Source organism: Pteronotus mesoamericanus, unplaced genomic scaffold, assembly GCF_021234165.1.
Source record: "Pteronotus mesoamericanus isolate MK-2021 breed Mesoamerican mustached bat unplaced genomic scaffold, CSHL_Meso_final contig_52, whole genome shotgun sequence".
Classification (NCBI taxonomy): Eukaryota; Metazoa; Chordata; class Mammalia; order Chiroptera; family Mormoopidae; genus Pteronotus; species Pteronotus mesoamericanus.
Genome location: NW_026555189.1, coordinates 8413609 through 8432417, shown reverse-complemented (window position 1 = coordinate 8432417; position 18809 = coordinate 8413609). Strand labels below are relative to the sequence as shown.

Here is an 18809-nt window from a genome sequence, read left to right as displayed (position 1 = left end):
GGACTACTCTTAGCAACTAGAGACCACCCTAAGGTCCTCACCACATCGCCTATCATAGACAGCTCACAGTTGTTACTGGTTATCCTTCAAGGCTAAAAGGAGAATCTCTCTCTCTCTCTCACTTTAAATCTAATTTCTTTTAAGGTCTCACCTGATTAGGTCAGACACACCCACGATAATCCCCCTTTTAATCAACTCAAAGTCAACTGATTAGGGACCTTAATTACATCTGTAAAAGTCCTTCTGCTTTATAACATAGTAATTGTTAGAATGACAGCCCATCATATCTACAAGTCTTGGCCATACTCAAGGGGAAGAGATTATACAGGGCAGGTCCCCAAAGTAGTGGGAATCTTAGGAGCCATTTTAGAATTCTGCCTACCATGGCCCCTCACTTGTGTCCCATAGATTCTAATCTATAGATTGAGGATAATACTCCAAGATTGTTAGAGGATTTAAAAGGTATACCTTTCACTCAGAGAAAAGTACCACCATGTGTTATGTTCATATTTAATACCCATTGGGTCTCCTGTGGTCTAGTCCTTGTCATAAGTCCCTGCTTACTGTAGAAGGTTACAATAAGAAACTCTGATGCTTCTCCCTGTTACTGCATCTTTAGCCACCCTGAGTCCATAACGTGCTTTTAAAAAGTTTACCTTATAGCGTCAATTTCTGTTCCACCATTTAGTGTGACGTTCATAGCACTTGGAGAGGCCGCTTTATAGTGGATCCATCTGGGGACCTTCACCCAACAGACTTGGGGCTTCTGCTGTCTGTAACCTAGCCCTTCCAGGTATGAACATTGTAAACACGTTCCGAGGACCAAATGGTGGAGTGACAGCCACCGTGGGCACCTGAGATTTTAGGCTGTAGACAGGTAGTACTGTTTTTAACTGAGAATTTATTTTAATGTTTTAGAAAAATATACGACTATTCAAACTCATGATTATAGGGCATAAACAAGGATCAAGTAGGAATTTAAGATTTTTAAGTGAGTTGATTTGAGAAAAGTATTTTTAAATAATAGTACAAGTTACTAGGATATGGCAAAAATCATGATGATGTCACCCCGATTTAGGAAACATTGGCATATGCGAAATTGGTGACTAAGTAGTGAGTGAACTGGTGGATTCATTAAGTATTGAATAAATTATTCTAAGTCATGCTCCAAGAGCCCCTGAGAAGGGGCTGCAGAAGCCCACTACACCCACACCTACCTCATTCGGGCAACTGAACCCTAAGGATACCCACCCCACCAAGCACGTGTCCAACCAGACTGAGGCAATAGAGAACAGAAGGCTGGAGTGTGAAAAGAGGAGGTGGAGCCTTGTGGGGGCGTGGCCAACCTGCAATCGGCCTTCGTGGGGGGGTGTGGCCGACGAGGGGCGGGTCCTCGAAGCGGAAGGCGGAAGGTGCTGCGGTATCACGTGACCGTGTAACATGGCCGTTACTCGGTGAGCACGGCTTTTGCAGGGCTGGAGCCAGTCTCGTGAGTCGTTAGGGACAAGTGTGCGCAGGCGGGGTCCAGGCCCGGGTTCCGAGGCGGCGCGCGGTGGCGGAGTGAGGCAGGTGGGCCGGGGGCGGCGTGGTCCATGAGCCGGCGCCCGAGGCAGCGCGGAGCCGCAGACTCCCCTGGCCCCCGGCGCGGCCCGGGCAGTCTTGGGCTGAGGAGTCGAGAGGGTCCGGGGGACACTACGAGTTGCCACCATGAACCCTGAGAAGGACTTCGCGCCGCTCACGCCCAACATCGTGCGAGCCCTCAATGACAAGCTCTACGAAAAGCGGAAGGTAGCAGCACTGGAGATCGAGAAGTAAGAGCCGCAGGCATCCAGGGTTGGGCGTGGGGAGCGGAGGCGGATCCCCGCCCTGGCTATCTTTGCTGGGGTCCCGCTCCCTGGGGGAACAGCTCACGCCTTTCCAGCCAGCGTTGCTGCCCCAGGTTTAGCCTTTAGTGCAGTTTCTAAGAGCAGGAGTTTGGGAATCCCAGCTTTGCTTCTGATGGCTGTGTGACTTGAGCCAAGTTATTTAACCTCCCTGGTGCCGAAAGGTGCTGCCGTGGGAATGAAGTGACATAATGTATGTATAGTGCTTAGGGCTGCAGTGAAAATAAAGCTACATGATGTATGCTTAATCCTTAGTACAGTGCCTGGCGCACGATGCACGGTGCGTCTTCAGTGTGGTCTCCATCAATACCAGCAAATCAAAAGCCTCTGTGGTGGGAGGGAGGTGGGAAGCATGAGAATTTGCTAATGAGTTGACCTGCCTCATTTCTTAGTTTCTGAGAAGGGAAAGGGACTGTTAGGTGACCAAGTGGAGAAATCAGGTTCAAAACCTCAAGATCTCACGGCTCAGAGGACTGTTTCTTTTATCTCTGTCATATCACCCTTCCTGGCAAGTGGAAGTAGAAATAATTTGACCTGCAGTCATTATATGTAGGTGTATGTGTCACCATGATATGACATTATGCTTTAGTTATCAATGCGCGAAAACAAAATGTTTAACTAAGAGTGTTTTATTAAGATTTTTCTTCTGTTTGACATTTATATTTTTTTCCAGATCTTTGTGATAAAGTCAGGTGGGTGGGTGATTTCAGCAGAGTGAAACTGAAAGAACACCAGTTTGGAGTTAGGAAATATGGATTGTATTTTTGTCCTGTCCAGTAGGGTAGCCACTGGTCATGTGTGGTCATTCACATTTAACTTATTAAAATAAAATTAAACATATTTAATCCAGTTCCTCAGTCACACTACCCATATTTCAGATGTTCGATAGCCACGTGCAGCTGTTGGCTACCATAATGGATGGTGCAAATTTTAAAACATTTTCATCCCTGTAGAATGCTGTTGGACAGCTCTCATCTAGTCCATGGTGTGACACTCATTCTTTGACCTTGGACAGATTCCTTAACTCACTGTTTCTGAACTTCGGCACTGCTGACATTTCAGGACAGATCATTCTTGGTCATGATGGGTTGTCCTGTGTATTATAGGAATTTTACCGGCATCACTGGTCTCTACCAGCTAGGGAGCAGTAGCACTCCATCCCCTGTAACAACCAAAAATGTCTCCAGACATTGCCAAGTGTCCTCTGGGGGTGCAAAATTGCCCAGATTGAGAACCACTGTCTTAACTGCTTTGGGTTTTAGTTTCCTCCTCATCGAAAGAGTTTGCTGAGAGAACCCTCCTATTGACCTCTGATATCAGTATGTGTAAAACCACCTAGCTTCTTCTGTCGTCAGGGCTACTTTCTTGACTGCTGTCTCTTCATGCTGCTTCTTGTTTATAACCTGGGTCTCACTAAGGCTAGCAAGTCTCAGTGATGAATATTGCAATACTGAGTAAGGGAGCAGAGGTGATGGATAGACCTGTCTCCATGTCCATGGGTTTTATTGGCTTTGAAGATACATTGACACTCAGTTTTGTCCATCACTCATCTGCTTCTCAGGAATGTCTGGTGTTACCATGGCTTGAATCATCTGTTGAGCCCTTGAATAGAGATATTTATCTCAGCATTATTGTTGCCTCCAGCACAACCTATATAGGTGCTTTCACTCTGCAAGCTGCCCTATAAGGGTTTTGTCTTCAGTTGGGTCCAGTTTGTATTTGACATCGCCCTGGTTCTGCAGAATTCAGAGAAGGCCCCTAGGACCTTAACTGGGCTAGGAACTCCATAACAGCAAAGACCCTACTGTATTTATTCTCAGCACTTAACGCGGTGCCTGTGTGGCATTCAACAATTGGTGTCTAAATGAATGGATGACCATACATTTTCAGTGGGGAAATAACATTGCAATGTAAGGGCCTTGCTACTCAAAAACAGCTCACAGACCAGCAATATTAGGCTCACCTGGGAGCTTGTTAGAAGGAGATTCTCCAGCCTTACCCCAGGCCTGTGAATCAGAATGTGTATTTTCACAAGATCCTTGGGTGATTTGTGTGCAAATTAAAGTTTGAGAAGCGCTGGCCCAGAAGACCGTACAGTCAGTTTCTAGCTTTATTCAGCCATATTTGGGATGAGTAGGGATCCTGTTTGATAAGTCCCTTAGAGTACAGTAGCCCTCCTTTATCTGCATGGGATGCATTCCAAGACCTTCAGTGGATGCCTGGAACTGCATATAGTACCAAACCCTATATGTACTAAGTTTTTTCCTGTACATACATACCTGTGATGACATTTAATTTATAAATTAGGCACAGTAAGAAATTAATAATAATAATAAAATAGAATAATTATAATAATTTACTGTATAAAGTTATGTGAATGTGGCCTCTCAAAATACTTTTTGTACTATACATACAGATTGTATTCGTTAGACAAAGGGATGATTCATGTCCCAGGCGAGACAGCACAGGATTTCATCACACTGCTCAGAACAGCACGCGGTATAAACTCATGGATTGCTTATTTCCGGCATTTCCCATTTACCATATTTTTCAGTATATAATGACCACTTTTGTGCCAGAATTTTTGAGGGAAAAATAAGGGTGCACGTTATACATGAGTATAATAATTACGTATCATGGGTAGAATAATAGGCATAATAATCTTGTGTATAATGTGCACAGAAACATGGGTATACATTATACACGGGCGTGCATTATGCATGGCAAAATACAACAATATTTTCAGATCACAGTTGACCATAGGTAACTGAAACCGTGGGATGTGAAACCGTGGTTAACAGGACCAACTCTCAGTCGTGGTGGGGTTTAGGACTTCAACATAAGAATTTAGCGGGAAATAATTCAGTCCATAACAGTGATTTTTTAAAAAGTGATCATGTGTAAAGTGGTCTTTGCCTGCTTTGTGGGGAGGAGGATGAAAAACTTCCTTTTGTTTGGCCATTGTATACCCCTCATCTCATTTATTTTGCACGACCACCCTCTGAGCTAGGTTGTGTCACCCTATTTCACAGGTTTGGAAACAGTGGCTTCTCGAGATGTCACAGCTAGACCCTGCCTAAAAAACCCAGGTTCATCTGTCTCAAAGGGCATCCCCACTACCAGGAGTAGTTTTCTCTCCCACAAAGGGGAACCGACTCCCCGCAGAGCCTCAGGACCATGCGAAAAGCTGAGAGACCATGCGGTGGGAGCCAGTGGGTGAGAGCAAGGGTGGAGTGAGATGCAGATACGGAGGCAGCAGGGCTTCCGGAGCAGGTGAGGACCCCGGGCTTTGTTCTCACTGCAGCTGGCAGCCAGCAGAGTGCCTTAGGACAGAGAATGACTAACATTTTCACGATCTCTCTGGGCACTTGTGGGGAATGTGAAGAGGGAAACCGGTTAGGAAGCCTCTGAGGTGGCCTGGGTGAGGGTCGAGGCAGTGCCAGGCAGGGAAGTGGATGGGCAGGAGACATGCTGGGAGGCTGAGTAGGCAAGACTTGTTGGGGGATTAGGTTGGAGGGGAGGCCATCAGGAAAAGGGGGGATCAGGATGATTCTTAGGTATCTGTGGGAGCAACCGGGTGGAGTGTGACATTTCCTGAGACAGGAACCTGAGGGGCAACTGAGTTTGGGGAGTGAAATCAGGAATCTGATGCTCACCTAGGGAAAGAACGCCATTCATTCATTCCTTCACTCTCAAACTCTGCATTGATTGAGTTCCCTGTTCTCAACCCTAGGAAATCAACGGTAAACGAGACTGCCTTTAGGGAGCTTACAGTGTGTGCAGAGCAACATATTGTGGGTTGTGGGTTGTCAAGTGGGGATTTGATGGGAGCGGGTAACAGGAAGACCTGGCTTAGTGTGTGTGTGTGTTGGTAGTGTGTGTGTGTGTGTGTGTGTGTGTGTGTGTGTGTGTGTTTCAGGGAACCCAGTGTGTACTCATATTGATGACCAAGTCTGAAGATGGGCGAAGCGTCACCTCCAACCGAATCGCCTTCTTGATGATGACGGGTTTGGAGGGTTGGAAGTGCACTTGCAGGCTGTACTCGGCCTTGGCGGGGATGGTGCCCTGCATCATGGATGCGGTGAAGTCGTCGCCCAGGTGCTCCAGGCTGGTGATCCGCCAGGCCACGGGCAGGGCTGTGACGTTGCGGAGAAGAACTACTTTGGATTCTTTTCTGCAGAGACCAAAGACACTTTGTCAGCTTCAAATGACTTTGATTTATTATGGCCAGTCAGAAAATGTACTTCTGGTTACTTCAATTATTGCTTAGTTCACTAATCAGTATTTATCAGGGAATGGGCCTGATGGCATTGATCATAAAGGGGACATATATTTAGTTTTAAAAATTTCACACTTTAGCATCTCCTTGGTTGTTTTAACTGCCACTTTAAGTTTTCCAAAGTCCATCTGCTCAGGTGACAGAGCCAATAATGAATATGGTCTTCCAATGAGGATTAAAATTCTCATTGGAATTTTATCTTGGTGGCAGACCTCTCAGACACTAGAAATGCAGAGAGATGGATTCTTGGCTCAACTGAAGGACCCCTGGACCCTGAATATCAAGGCCAGGCTGTGTTACCTGACCAGGATCAGATGGGCAAATGTGTGAGCCTGTTTCGCTTAGTTCTGGAGAGCTTTTACCCCCGCAGGCTTGCTCTAACATGCCCCCACAACGTTCTAAAGGATAAGGCACTCAGGCTAAGATTTTAGAATGGCCGTTCTGGGTTTTGTGGGTTCTCGGTTTCAGGGGATATAGTCTAATCAGTTCTGACAAAAAGGCTGGTAAGACCCCAGGCTGTGTTTTCCAGGAGAGGCTAGTGTGGGGAGAAAAGCCAGCAGGCACTCTGATAAATGGGGTGATGCACGCTGTATTGGGGGTGCCTCATGCTCTGCTTGGGGTACCACCTCCCGCACAGTGGTGGCAGGGCCCCCTCACTGCAGACTGGGAAAGATGCTGCCCTTCACGGTAACCCAGAATGGGCTTAGCGGCAAGTCTCTAGTGTTCCTGAACTTTGAGTTCCGAAAGCCAGCAAATGTAGGTGCCCAGACCATGCCCTTTGCGAACCCTGAAGCCCAAGAGTCAGCGTGGGGGTTCTGGCCTGCTGGGAAGGGATTGGGGGGACAAGGAGCCCTAGAACTCTGTGATCAGATAAAGGTTGAATTGTTAAGTTTGACGTGGCTCTTTGGAGCCTACCACCTCTGTGGGGAGACATTTATTGCCACCTGGCTTAAGGCAATTTTTGGAGTGTGGGTCAGAGTTCCACTCAGCTCAGCCCTGTATTAGCAGTGGAACTCTCAGCAAATTGCTTTACCCAGGGGTCACAGACTGGCAGCCAGGGGCTGTGTCCTGCCAGCAGACCTCTTTGATTTGGCCTGGATCACAAGGTATTTGAAATTGACGAATTTCTCCATTGTGGCTCTGTGGAGCCCACGTTCCCATAGAGCAAATCCGGGAACCTAAGGGCCTCCCACCCCTTTCCAGCCAGGACTTGGGCTCCCCAGTTTGCTTTCTATGTGGTCAAGTTTACCACAGCCTGTCTTGGGCCCCTTGGCCTTCTCACTTGCATCTCTGCCAGTGTTTGAGTTTGTGACCTCTGTTTTAACCTCCCTGTTCCTCAGTTTCCTCCTCTTAAAAACATGCACCTTGAAAACCTTATGCTAAGTGAAAGAAGGCAATCACCAAAGGCCATGTGCCGTATGGTTTCCTTTATATGAGATACCTAGAATAGGCAGATCCATAGGAACAGAGTAGACTAGTCGTTGCCTAGGGCTTAGGGAAGGGGGCCAGGGGAAAATGAAGAGTGATTTCTGATGGGCACAGGGCTTCTTTTTTTAAGAGGATGAAAGTTGTTCTAAAATTGGTTGTGGTGGTGGTAGCACAACTTTGTTGTGAACAGACTAAAAAAACCACTGAATTGTACATATTAAAAGAGCAAATTTATGGTGTGTCAGTTATACCTCAATTTTTAAAAATAAGAATTCCAGAGTGAGGGCAGCACTCATGAAGTGGTCAGAATTATTGTCACCTGAAATTCAAAGATGTCTCCTGCTTTCTCTGACTCGGTTCTCCTTACAGTTTTTCTGCTGATCCTACCCAGTGGATGCTCGGTATATTTTGTCGTAGGCCTTCCCTTGGAGGCAAGCGTTGTGCTTTTCCCATTCAATTATTGGGAAACCAATAATTGTGAGCAAGTGGAAACCAGATTACTTAACTACTCAGCAGGTGGAGGAGACATTTACCTGGATTCTCTCTGGAAAATGCTGCCTGCATGTGCCGTCCGGCTGCGGCATGTTACGTGGGGAACCAGGGTAGACGAGTGGACTTGCCAGGGGAATAGGAAGCGGCCCCACGTCCATGCTGTAAGTTTTATAACACAGGAATAAACACAACTCTGGATTTACTTTTTTCTCTCCTTTTTGGAGTCAGGAGCATAGGCGGTTCTCAGTCAACATTTAGTGACTGACCCCAAACTTGTGTGGTGTACGTACACAGTTTGTCTCTCTGGTTGTGACTTTGCATTCTGTGAGCATGTACAATGCAGAGCCTATGACATGCGTTATCTTATTTAATGCTCTCAAAAACAGGTAAAGTCACTGAAATTATTAGCCCTGCCTTATAGCCAAGGATGTCTCCGGTGAAGACATAGGAACATGGGTGCAGCAGCTAAAATCTCTGCCACCTCCAGGGTGGGACATTTGGACATCACCGAGTGAAATGGGATTGGGGTTAAATGAAATAATAAACGTGAAAGTGCCTGGCACCCCGTAGGCATCAGCAGATGGTAGCTCTGATATTTGAGGAGGGGGAGAGTGTAACATAGTGGGTAAGATTTTAGACCTTGGAGTCAGCAAAACCTAGGTTTGATTGCTGCGCCTACCATATCTAAGTTGTATGACGCCGAGTGTTTCTGAGGGTCTCTGAGCCCGCGCATCCCCCCGCTGTAAAATGGGTGCGTAAAATGGGTGCCGTAGCACTAATTCAGAGGTGGTTTGAAGGTTTAAATTAGGTAATACATGTAATGCATTTAGCACATTACCTGGCATACAGTAAGTGCTCAGCAAATGGTTACCTCTTTCCTGCCTTCACAGTAGAAGCCCAGCTCTAGAGCTTCAGGTCAGCATCTCAAGTAAGCACCTCATCTGTATTCCCTGAGCAGTATGGCGAAAGCTGCGTCTCTCTTGGGCCTCAGATCTACCCCAGGGAAGTACCCTCTGCAGTTGGGCGTGTTTACCTTGCAGCTGCCCTGGTTTAAGAAGATGGGAGAGAGGAACTGGCCTTCAGTTGAAAGGGCATGGGCGTTGTTGATGTATCGAGGCTCCAGACCCTCCCTGACCTTAGGAAAGCATCTTGGTTCCCCTGAGGCTGTGTTTCAAACCTGGAAGATGGGATAATAATAACCACAGAAGGAGGCTGTTCTAAGAAATGACTGGAATAATTAGCAAAGCATGTGTTAGCAGGCGGTCAGCTCACCCGTCCTTGTGTGACCTGGGATTGTCCCTGTGCTGTGTCACAGACGCCAGGGGTCCAGGGAGGGGCTGTGGTTGTGTTGCTGAGATGGTGGCCCCATGCTCACCTTTGGCTGATGACGATTCTAAGTGTGTCTTACCCTGTGTGTGGCTCCCTCTCCTATCAGGGAGGGGGTGGTTGGCGTGGCGCTTTTCATTGCGATGTTGGGGCAGTGTCACAGGCTTGCAGTTGGCCACAGTGGGGTTGTGCTTTCTGGGGAAAGGTGCTTTTCTACCATCCTGCAGCACCTCCGACCAGGTGAGAATGGAGGTTCCTAACCTCTAGAGCAGGGGAGTCCAACCTTTCGGCGCCTCTGGGCCACACTGGAAGAAGAAGAGTTGTCTTGGGCCACACATTAAATACACAGACACTAATGAAAACTGATGAGCAAAAAAAAGGTTTTAAGTAAATCTATGATTTTGTGTTGGGCCGCATTCATAGCCGTCCTGTACTGCAGGTTAGAAGGCACTTTGTCAGCCAGGGTTTTCAACACTTGAGAGGAAGCCAGGCAGAAGATTCTCTCCTCTGGTACATAAAACAGTGGTGCCTGTGACCTTTATAACAATGAAAGTTCCAGGGATTTGTGAGCAGGAGACTTTCTGAGCCAGATATTACCTTCAAAACTGGTTCAGCTGCAGATCCCCACCTGTGACTCGCAACCCGCGATGAAAGAGGAGACAGTATAGTCTTTAGAAGAGAGACGGGGCCTGGCATGGGGGCACCTGGATTTCAAGTGTCATTTACTCCACCACCCTTTGTAGTTGTGCTTTTCCCTCTGCACTTCCTCTGTGAGGCTGGGAGGCCAAGCCCTGCTCACTGGTGCTGCTGTGGAGCCCCTGGAGAGGGGTTAGAGCACGCCCTCACCCCGGGCGGACGCCCTTCAGCTCCGGTGACCTGAGCCGTTCTTTCTGTGCATTTTGGGATCCCGGTAAAAGTAACTTAAATTATAACACTAAGGCCTATAAGATCATCTAAAAATGATTCTGATTAATCAACAGGTTAGGTTCAGCTTAGCAGACTCTCCCCTCCTTCCCTTTCATGTCAGTGATATGGCAGCAGGGGCTTTGCCTGTGTTTGCCCTACAACTTGTAACATCCTTCAGCCTGCTGGCCTTCCCAGATCCGTCCCCAGGTAGACTGCTGTGATTCCTCCCTCACTATGTTCAGAGCAGTAGACTTGGCGAGAGGGGCTGGCACTGGAGAGGCAAAGAATCAGGGTCCTGGTGTGTCCTCAAGGACTTCACCAAGGAGCTGTGCAGGTGGAAATATACACGTGAGAAAGAATTGGTGACTTTGCCAGTGCCTTGCTGGCCACAGAATGAGGGGTCACTGGGTCCTTTGGTGTTCAGAAGAATGATCATTTCCCGGGATGGTCAGGAAAAGCAGGGGGTTGGTCTTGAGCTGGGCTTGGAAGGCCAGATAGGATGTGGGGCAGACGGGAAGTGTATCAGGAGTAGAATGAGCTGGGCCCAGGGAGAAGGCGGGTCGCTGGAGTGGAAAGTTATGCTGGGCAGCTGGGCACCAAGACTTGAGAGGTCAGCCTGGCCCTGTTTGTGTCACCTCAAGTGCCAGGTAAGGAGTGCGGGTTTGATTCTTGGTACAGCTTTTCCTGCTGTGGTCCAGGGGTTGGCCTGAAGGGCCAGGCCCGGTGCTCTCTGAGCTGATGGTGTTGGTGAGAACAAGCTCTCATGGTTCCCCTTTTGAGGGAACCATTGTTTCACTTTTTGCCTGTCTTCCTGGACACAAAGGTGATTCTACCCCTAAGTACGATGTTGCAGAGAGTAGAGACTTGGGGTTCTGGGACCTCAGGAATTGAACAGCCATCATTTCTGTAGTGGCCTGGGGTGTGGTTGGGGAGGCCTTCCAGCCATTGTAAAGCAAATGAGAAGGGTGCTGCTGGGCTGCATAGTCAGGGGTATGTTGATCACTAAGACCCCCCTTTCCCATCTCCTCCTTTCCAGAGACTCTCTTACTCTTACGAGCTGTCACCCCGACATTGGAGCCCTGTTCCTCGTACTTGTTCACCATTCAGTCTCTGAGACTTTGTAGCCCCCAAAGCTCCCTGAAGGCCATTCAAATCCATACCACCCACCACTGCAGGCTACTCTTACCTGCCATGGCTCCTTACTGCCACCAGAATGCAGTGCCAGTTCCTTTGTCCTGCACATGGCTGGAAACAGCTTCTCCGGCCCTGTCCTCACCTCTCCTCCATGTGTGTACTTTACTCTGCCAAACCAAATGCCTCTTCCATCCTCTGAGCCTTTGTTCATTCCGTTCCCCTCACTGAGCTGCTTCATCCCGAACAGCTCCAGAACGAGGACCTACTCAACCCTCGGAACCCTCTCAAATGCTGACCTTCATTAAGACTCACCTAATTCCCGCTGCTCCAAAGATACCAGCCATTCTCTTTCCTGTCTGCTCCCGCCTCACCTTGCACTCTTCACACCAGAGGTTTCTGGGTTTGTTTGTTTTTTTGTTTGTTTGTTTTTTCTGCTTTGCACAAAAGTTCTCTTATCCTCTTGTTTCCTCTACCCTCACTCCACCCCAGCAGAGAGCCTCTCTAGGGCAGGGAATGCATCACACAGGTTGCCTCTAGATCAGGGGAGAGTGCCCTTTCCAGTCGCTCAGGGACCATTTGTGACCTGGAACAAGGCGACAGGCAAGGAGGTGGTTCTGGGTTCCCTGATGGCAGGGTTGGCTCTTTGCATCCCCTGCTGAAACCTGGCGGATATCCTTACTCCTCCCACACCTGGCGCTGCTGTAACCTGTGTGGAGCAGAAATGTGGCCTGGCCTCCTCAGGAGAGCCATTGGCAGCCAGAGTCCCCGGCAGGCTGTCAGGGCAGGGTTGGGAGGCCAGATGCTTCCAGTGGCCTTGGTGATTTCCTCGTCCTGGGTTCCTCAAAAACATGGAGACACAGGTTCTAGATCTTTGTGGAACACAAGTCATTCTCAGTTTTCAGACCATTCACAAACTCTAGGTAGTATGAAATCTCAAATCCTTAGGATTTAAAAGGGCTTGCTTGCTGTTGCATTGGCCGGGAATCGAACCCGGGCCTCCCGCGTGGCAGGCGAGAATTCTACCACTGAACCACCAATGCTCCAGATGTCAACAGCTGAGTGAGCACCTCCCTTTAATTGAAGTCCTGAATTTCATTGTATATACACTGACTCAGAATATAAGGCCAGGCTCTAATGCTGCCACATCAGCACAGCTGCAAGAACAGAAAGCTTATGTGAAGGCAGGAGGCAGAAGAGTATGGGAGGGAGGGAGTTTGATGTAGCGCTTAAGTCCTTCCATTCTCAGTAGCAAAAAGCACACTGAGACTTTGGTGACTTTCTCCCCTGTGGTGTCTCTGGTGTGTGAGTCCTCCCATTCTGTGTTCACGTATGTGTTGAGCTGTTCCACAGTTCTCAGGTTTCACCCCAGCTTCCCGCTGGAGACTGGCCAAGGCTGAGGGGATGCAGCAGGAGTCCCCTCACTGGTGGAGGGCGTGAACGCCTTGGTGCCACAGCCAGTGGTGCCTCTCTTCGGAACCCATCTGCCGTCCACACACTCACTGAGCAGGGAAGTGTGGTTAGAGAGAGGTTCATAGCACTTTTGACTGCTGCAGGCCTGGCATGGTTGAGGAGACTGGCTCCTCCAGCCGGAACTCTGTGTAAGAAGGAAACCTGCCAGGGAAAGCCTAAAAACAAAAACACAGCATTGCATTGGCCGGGAATCGAACCCGGGCCTCCCGCGTGGCAGGCGAGAATTCTACCACTGAACCACCAATGCTCCAGCTGCTTGCTTATATCTCTTTGGGGCTTTTCTCAAACAACTGTATCTGTTGCTACTCAGAGGAGTGCTGGCAGATGATGGCCTCACCTGGCTGGTTTGTCCAGTTTGGAAAACCAGACCGGTTTATATAGACCCATCCTTGCTGGGCCTTGCTATACTGCTTTGGGAGCGGGGACCTATGACACCAACATTGAGTTTCCGGCCGGAGGCCTTTGGTTGATCTGTAACCCTTAGCCCCTGGGGTGGGCTTGGTAGAATCTCATCGTATACAGATCAAAGGAAGAGGCCCTTTGTGCAGCACCTTCCTGACTTACCCATCTCTGCTCTCACTTCCACCAGCTCAGGAGCCAGGCCACGTTTCCTCACCTGTTAGCATAGTGCCTGGCACGGAATAGGTGCCTCACACAGCTTGCTGTATTAAATCTTTAGCAAACCCTATCCAGCCCTTCACTGAACAACATTTTTGCCGGAGTGGTCACTGCCTCATTAAATAGCACATTTACCTTTGAACAGCTCTAATTTCTAGCAGGTTCCTGACACTGAACTGGAGCCACATAGACTGATTGATACTTTTTGGGCTTGACTGTCTTTAAAATTCTTTGAGCAAACTTGAGACCCCCATTTTTGCAACAGCCACGCAGTGTACCTGCCATGAATGGACACAAAGTGATTAGACAATGAGTCTAGGCAGCTGCTTTGAAAATTCCATAATCTCTAGACCGCCCTCATCATGCCTCCATCTGCCACACTGGCACCAGTCCGTCGTGCCTGGGTAACGGGATGTCTTCCCCTTCCCATCCATCTCCAGGCTTCTTACGACCCTCTTTCCAAAGGGCATAGTGTCTCGGCCTTTGTGGCCACTGCTCTGAAAACAGAGACTGGTCCCTGGTGGACCTGGGCCTCCCTGTGCTCTTCTCTACTCCGGGCGGGGCCTGCCTGGGAGCTTCCCCCGTGGGACCACAGGCGCCGCCTCCCTCAGACCACCCTTCTCCCTGTTGGCGTCACTCCCCAGGGAGACACCTCAGAGCCGCATCTGCACTTCCTTCCTCCCGTACTACAGGGGCTTCTAATGCTTTTCTGTTTAATTTAAAGCAGTCCCTCTATGCTCTTTCCCACGACCTCAGCCATCCTTCAGCCTCCACTTCCTGACCCTGATAGCTGCGGTGTCTCCAGTGGGCATTTCTCAGCCTCCTTCCAGGCTGCCCCAGAAGTACCTAATTAAAACATAGATCTGAGCGTGTCACCCCATTGCTGGAAAATTCGCCAGCTTGTCATCTCTGGCAACTCCTTCCACATGCCAGACTCCTCGTCCCTCCCTCAATATGCTTGTCTTTTCAGAGCTCCTTGCCTTTGGCCAGGCTCTTTCCTGTGCCCGAGTGCCATGTCGTGCTTTCCTTTTTCTTTACCTGAAAGATGACTATTGATCTTCCTACGATCTGACACAAATGGCACCTCCCAGTCAGCCCAAGGCATTTTTCTTGCTTCTGTGGTGTCACTTCTGCCACATTGCTACAGCTATGTACTTTGTGTATAGATCTTGCCCCATTGGACTGGGACCTGATTCAGCACCATCCCCAGAAATAATGACACAGACCCGAGAACCTCTGTGGGTGCCTGAAGGGAGGGTTGAGCAAGTATTGAATGAAGATGGTTGATCAGCTGGTAATGCATTGCCATTTTCGTTCTCCAATAAGATGTTCACTTGCATTCCGTCAGACTCCCAGAAGTGAGACGGCTCCACTGTTCCTCATTCTGTTGTACACGAGGGGAAACCAAGACCCAGAATAGGGAACAGCCGTGACCCAACCAGCACCTCCCAGTCAGCAGCAGAACTGGGAAAGGCCTACTTGAGATGTCTGATCCCCACCCCTCTTTCTAAACAGGTCACCTCTCTCCCGCCTCCCAGCCCCAGGCCCTTGAGCCAGCGGCCCGGGCAGCCTGCTTCCACTGCTCCTGCAGCCCCTCTCCCCTCTCTCTCCAGGCTGGTCCGGGAGTTCGTGGCCCAGAACAACACCGTGCAAATCAAGCATGTGATCCAGACCCTGTCTCAGGAGTTTGCCCTGTCTCAGCACCCCCACAGTCGGAAAGGGGGCCTCATCGGCCTGGCTGCCTGCTCTATCGCACTGGGCAAGGTGGGCCTTTCTCCTGGAGGGACAGACGCACCAGCCATGGCCCTGACTGTGACCCAGAGGGGCTTTACGGACCCGTATTTTATTGCCAAGGTCTTGCAGCCTTCCTCCTTGGCATGGCCCCGACCCTGGTAGGCCAGCCTCCAAAGGGTCTTTAAGCCCAGCCCCACACGAAGGCCTGAGCATCTCCAAGGGAACTGGGATGTCAGCTGGCACTGGGGGCTGGGGACCTGGGGGCTGGCCCCTTTTGAGCCGTTTCTCCTCCTCCCCATCACAGGACTCAGGGCTGTACCTGAAGGAGCTGATCGAGCCGGTGCTGACCTGCTTCAATGACGCAGACAGCAGGCTGCGCTACTATGCCTGCGAGGCCCTCTACAACATCGTCAAGGTGGCCCGGGGCGCCGTGCTGCCCCACTTCAACGTGCTCTTTGACGGGCTGAGTAAGGTGACCACTCCTCACTCTCGCTGGGCTGAGCTCACTCGACCCACCTAACTTGACCTTCCAGGACCTTGAGTGCTTGGGTCCCTTTTCCCAGAGGCAGGCAGAGCAGATAAACACATGGCCATCAGGGACACTTGTCTGTTCAGTCTAGTCATTTTTTCAGATGGGCTTGTATTTACATTTTTTCTATTTTTCTATTAACTTACCCTTACTGCATTTAATGAAACAGCAGCTCACCACAAATTGGAAGGAAAAAACTGATAGTTTAGGAAGCACTAAGCTCCCTTACAGTAGGTGAAGATGGTGCATCCGTGTACAGGCTGTATTTCCCCTGCGAGGAGAGCGCTAGTCCATAAGCACTAGAAAAAGCTCTACTTAGAAAGGCGTCGGAGTCCTTAGTACCCTTCACAGCTCCTCTCTCAGCTTCATGGAGCCCCCCTCACCCTAGGCACCAAGCATCCTGAAGCTCTGCTGCCCTGCTGATTGCACGGTCATTCCAGAGTGTCAGCCTCACAGCTGCCTCAGTCCCCTCCTCCAGGAGTGGAGAGAGGACCCAGTAAGTTAAGATTTGAAACCCTGAGGAAGGCTGGCAGAAAGCAACCGCCTAAACCAGTGGCAGCAGGCCGTGGGGCCTCCAGCAGGTCCCAGACGCCCTGAGCACAACGGGGCTGTCCGCTGTGTCTGGCTTCCTCAGCCAGGTCCCATTTTGCCCCTTCCTGCTTCCCCTGCCTTCCTTTGACTTACTCACTGAAAGATGCCTGTTCCGTGTTCCGAGCTGCACCAGGGCCTTGGTCGTGGTTTCTGGTTGATGTCTTGACCATGGCCATCTCTCTCGTTCCGTGTCTCTCACAGTTGGCTGCTGACCCAGACCCCAATGTGAAAAGCGGATCTGAGCTCCTAGACCGCCTTTTAAAGGTATTTGTATTTGGTTTCCCCTTTGCTATGTAGAATCTATTTCTTGCATCTGTCTGTACAGCTTATAAATTCTATGACTGGGGACACTCACCCTAGTTTATTTAAAGTTTTTCATTTGCATGCAGTACGTACAGATTTATATCCCCAGTGCAATCAGAATGCGGAACTGTTCTCTCACCCGTTTTCCTCGGGGGTCGCCAGACCCCTGAGCCAGCCCCGGGCCAGCACTTCAGCCAGGTCAGGCAGCCCCCGGCCTCTGGCTGTCACTCGGCAGCTCATGTGCTTTTGATCCACAGGACATTGTGACGGAAAGCAACAAGTTTGACCTGGTGGGCTTCATCCCCTTGTTGCGGGAGAGGATTTATTCCAACAACCAGTACGCCCGGCAGTTCATCATCTCCTGGGTAAGGGCCTGCCCCATGACACTTTCTCCGGCCATGATGAGCCTGTGTTTGAGTCATAGCTGCTCTCTGGCACACTCCAGGCAGGTCCTGTGGCTGCAGAGAACCCTTCATGTTATCCTTCTAATAGCCAGTAACACCAGATGATCTGAAAACACATTTGTTCATCTCTGCCCCCAAAGCCCACCATGATTGCCCCTGATGTGGATATAGTTCTTTCTTTTTTATGGCAAACGCTGATTTCCCTTTGAAGCCAGTAGTGCTACTTCTGGCGATCACACCTCTTCTAGCCTTGTCTGTCCTTTCCCATACACTCCCTCTGCCCATGGCATCTGAATTTCCTTGCAGAGAAATTATTGTTCCCCTGCGCTTCTAACCGAAGCAGTAGCTGCTAGCACCTCTCTCCACCATGGGATGCCTCAGTGCCGTGAAATGCTGCCGCGGCAGGGCTCCCCTCACTGCCCAGGCCCGGCAGATTGGCTGGCCAATGTAACTGGCCCTCCTGGTTTCTTCTCTTCGGTCAGATCCTAGTTCTGGAGTCTGTGCCAGACATCAACCTGCTGGATTATTTGCCGGAGATCCTGGACGGACTCTTTCAGATTCTCGGCGACAACGGCAAAGAGATTCGGAAAATGTGAGTGGAGGGAGGGGGCAGGCAACTGCCACCGTCAGGGGCCCTTCAGTGTGCACGACACCAACAGGCCAGCGGTGGCAGAAAAACAAGAAGTTCCCTCGTTTTTTGCCAGCTGTGTGCTTCCTACCACGAGGAGCTAAGAGTTCATCAACCCCTAGCCCCTGAAAAACATTCATCTGACAAGGTCAAAGTGCAGTCCCTTCTGGGTGGCCAACCCAGAGCAGAAATGGGCACTGGTGGAGGCTCCTTCAGCCCTGGCTGCCATGCACTATGTCCCTTCTTCTCTCATTGGCAGGTGTGAAGTGGTCCTTGGAGAATTCTTGAAAGAAATTAAGAAGAACCCCTCCAGTGTTAAGTTTGCAGAAATGGCCAACATCCTGGTGATCCACTGCCAGACCACGGGTGAGTGTATGAAGGCCCTGTAGCCGCTGCCATCTCCTCAGAAGCACCTTCCTCTCACCGTCTCGGAAAGAGTCCTGGTAGGCGTGTAAGCGAGCACAACACTAGGTCCCAGAGCGGTGGAGCGGTCGGTCCTTGTGAGAGAGACATTCAGGTTCTCTGTTAACAGGGAGGCCGTTTCGCTGGGTCTGACCCTGGAGACCCTCCTGGTGGCAAGCTCGGCCTTAGCACTGTGAATGGAATTGCTTGGTGATTAGAATTGTGTTTCCGTTAGTTTCTTGAGCATCAAAGCACCACAAAACGTAATTACTTAAAACAGCAGTCACTTACTATTGGCCATGAGACTGTGAGTCCTGGGTAGTTCTGCTCACCTGAGCAAGGTGTGGCTGGCCTTAATCATGCCCCTACAGTCAACCAGAAGGTTCGCTGAGGCTGGTTGGTCTAGGATGGCCTCACTCATGTCTGGCAGTTGGCTGGCTGTCACCTGGGACAACAGGGACAATTGGTCCGTGTGTCATCGTCCAGCAGGTCAGCCCGAGTGCACTCATATGGCATCAGCGAAGTCCCGGAGACACGGTAGAAGTGAGCAAGGCCTCCTGAAGCCTAGGCTTGACCCAGGCACACCATCACTTCTACCACCTTGGCCAAAGTGGCAAGGCAAGGCCAGGGTTAGGACGTGAGGAAATGGACTCACCCCTTGCTGAGGGAAACTGCAGAGCCC

General features: G+C 50.0%; 1 protein-coding gene and 2 non-coding genes across 6 annotated transcripts in view; 1 reads left to right on the top strand and 2 right to left on the bottom strand.

Annotated features, from left to right (window-relative positions):
- Nucleotides 1-1431: 1431 nt before the first annotated feature.
- Nucleotides 1432-18809, top strand: part of VAC14 (VAC14 component of PIKFYVE complex) — a 94981-nt gene continuing 77603 nt past the window's right edge. For all 4 annotated transcript variants that reach the window (XR_008529612.1, XM_054579210.1, XM_054579211.1 and 1 more), the window contains exons 1-7: nucleotides 1432-1811; nucleotides 15150-15300; nucleotides 15575-15742; nucleotides 16592-16654; nucleotides 16951-17058; nucleotides 17580-17689; nucleotides 17985-18091. Coding sequence is in view for 3 of the 4 variants with exons in the window: in XM_054579210.1 (XP_054435185.1) it covers nucleotides 1708-1811; nucleotides 15150-15300; nucleotides 15575-15742; nucleotides 16592-16654; nucleotides 16951-17058; nucleotides 17580-17689; nucleotides 17985-18091 (811 nt within the window). In the remaining variant the exon portion in view is untranslated. The remainder of the gene's footprint in view (nucleotides 1812-15149; nucleotides 15301-15574; nucleotides 15743-16591; nucleotides 16655-16950; nucleotides 17059-17579; nucleotides 17690-17984; nucleotides 18092-18809) is intronic.
- TRNAG-GCC (transfer RNA glycine (anticodon GCC)) lies at nucleotides 12418-12488 on the bottom strand. The gene has a single exon. It is a non-coding gene; the product is annotated as a tRNA-Gly (tRNA).
- Nucleotides 13095-13165, bottom strand: TRNAG-GCC (transfer RNA glycine (anticodon GCC)). The gene has a single exon. It is a non-coding gene; the product is annotated as a tRNA-Gly (tRNA).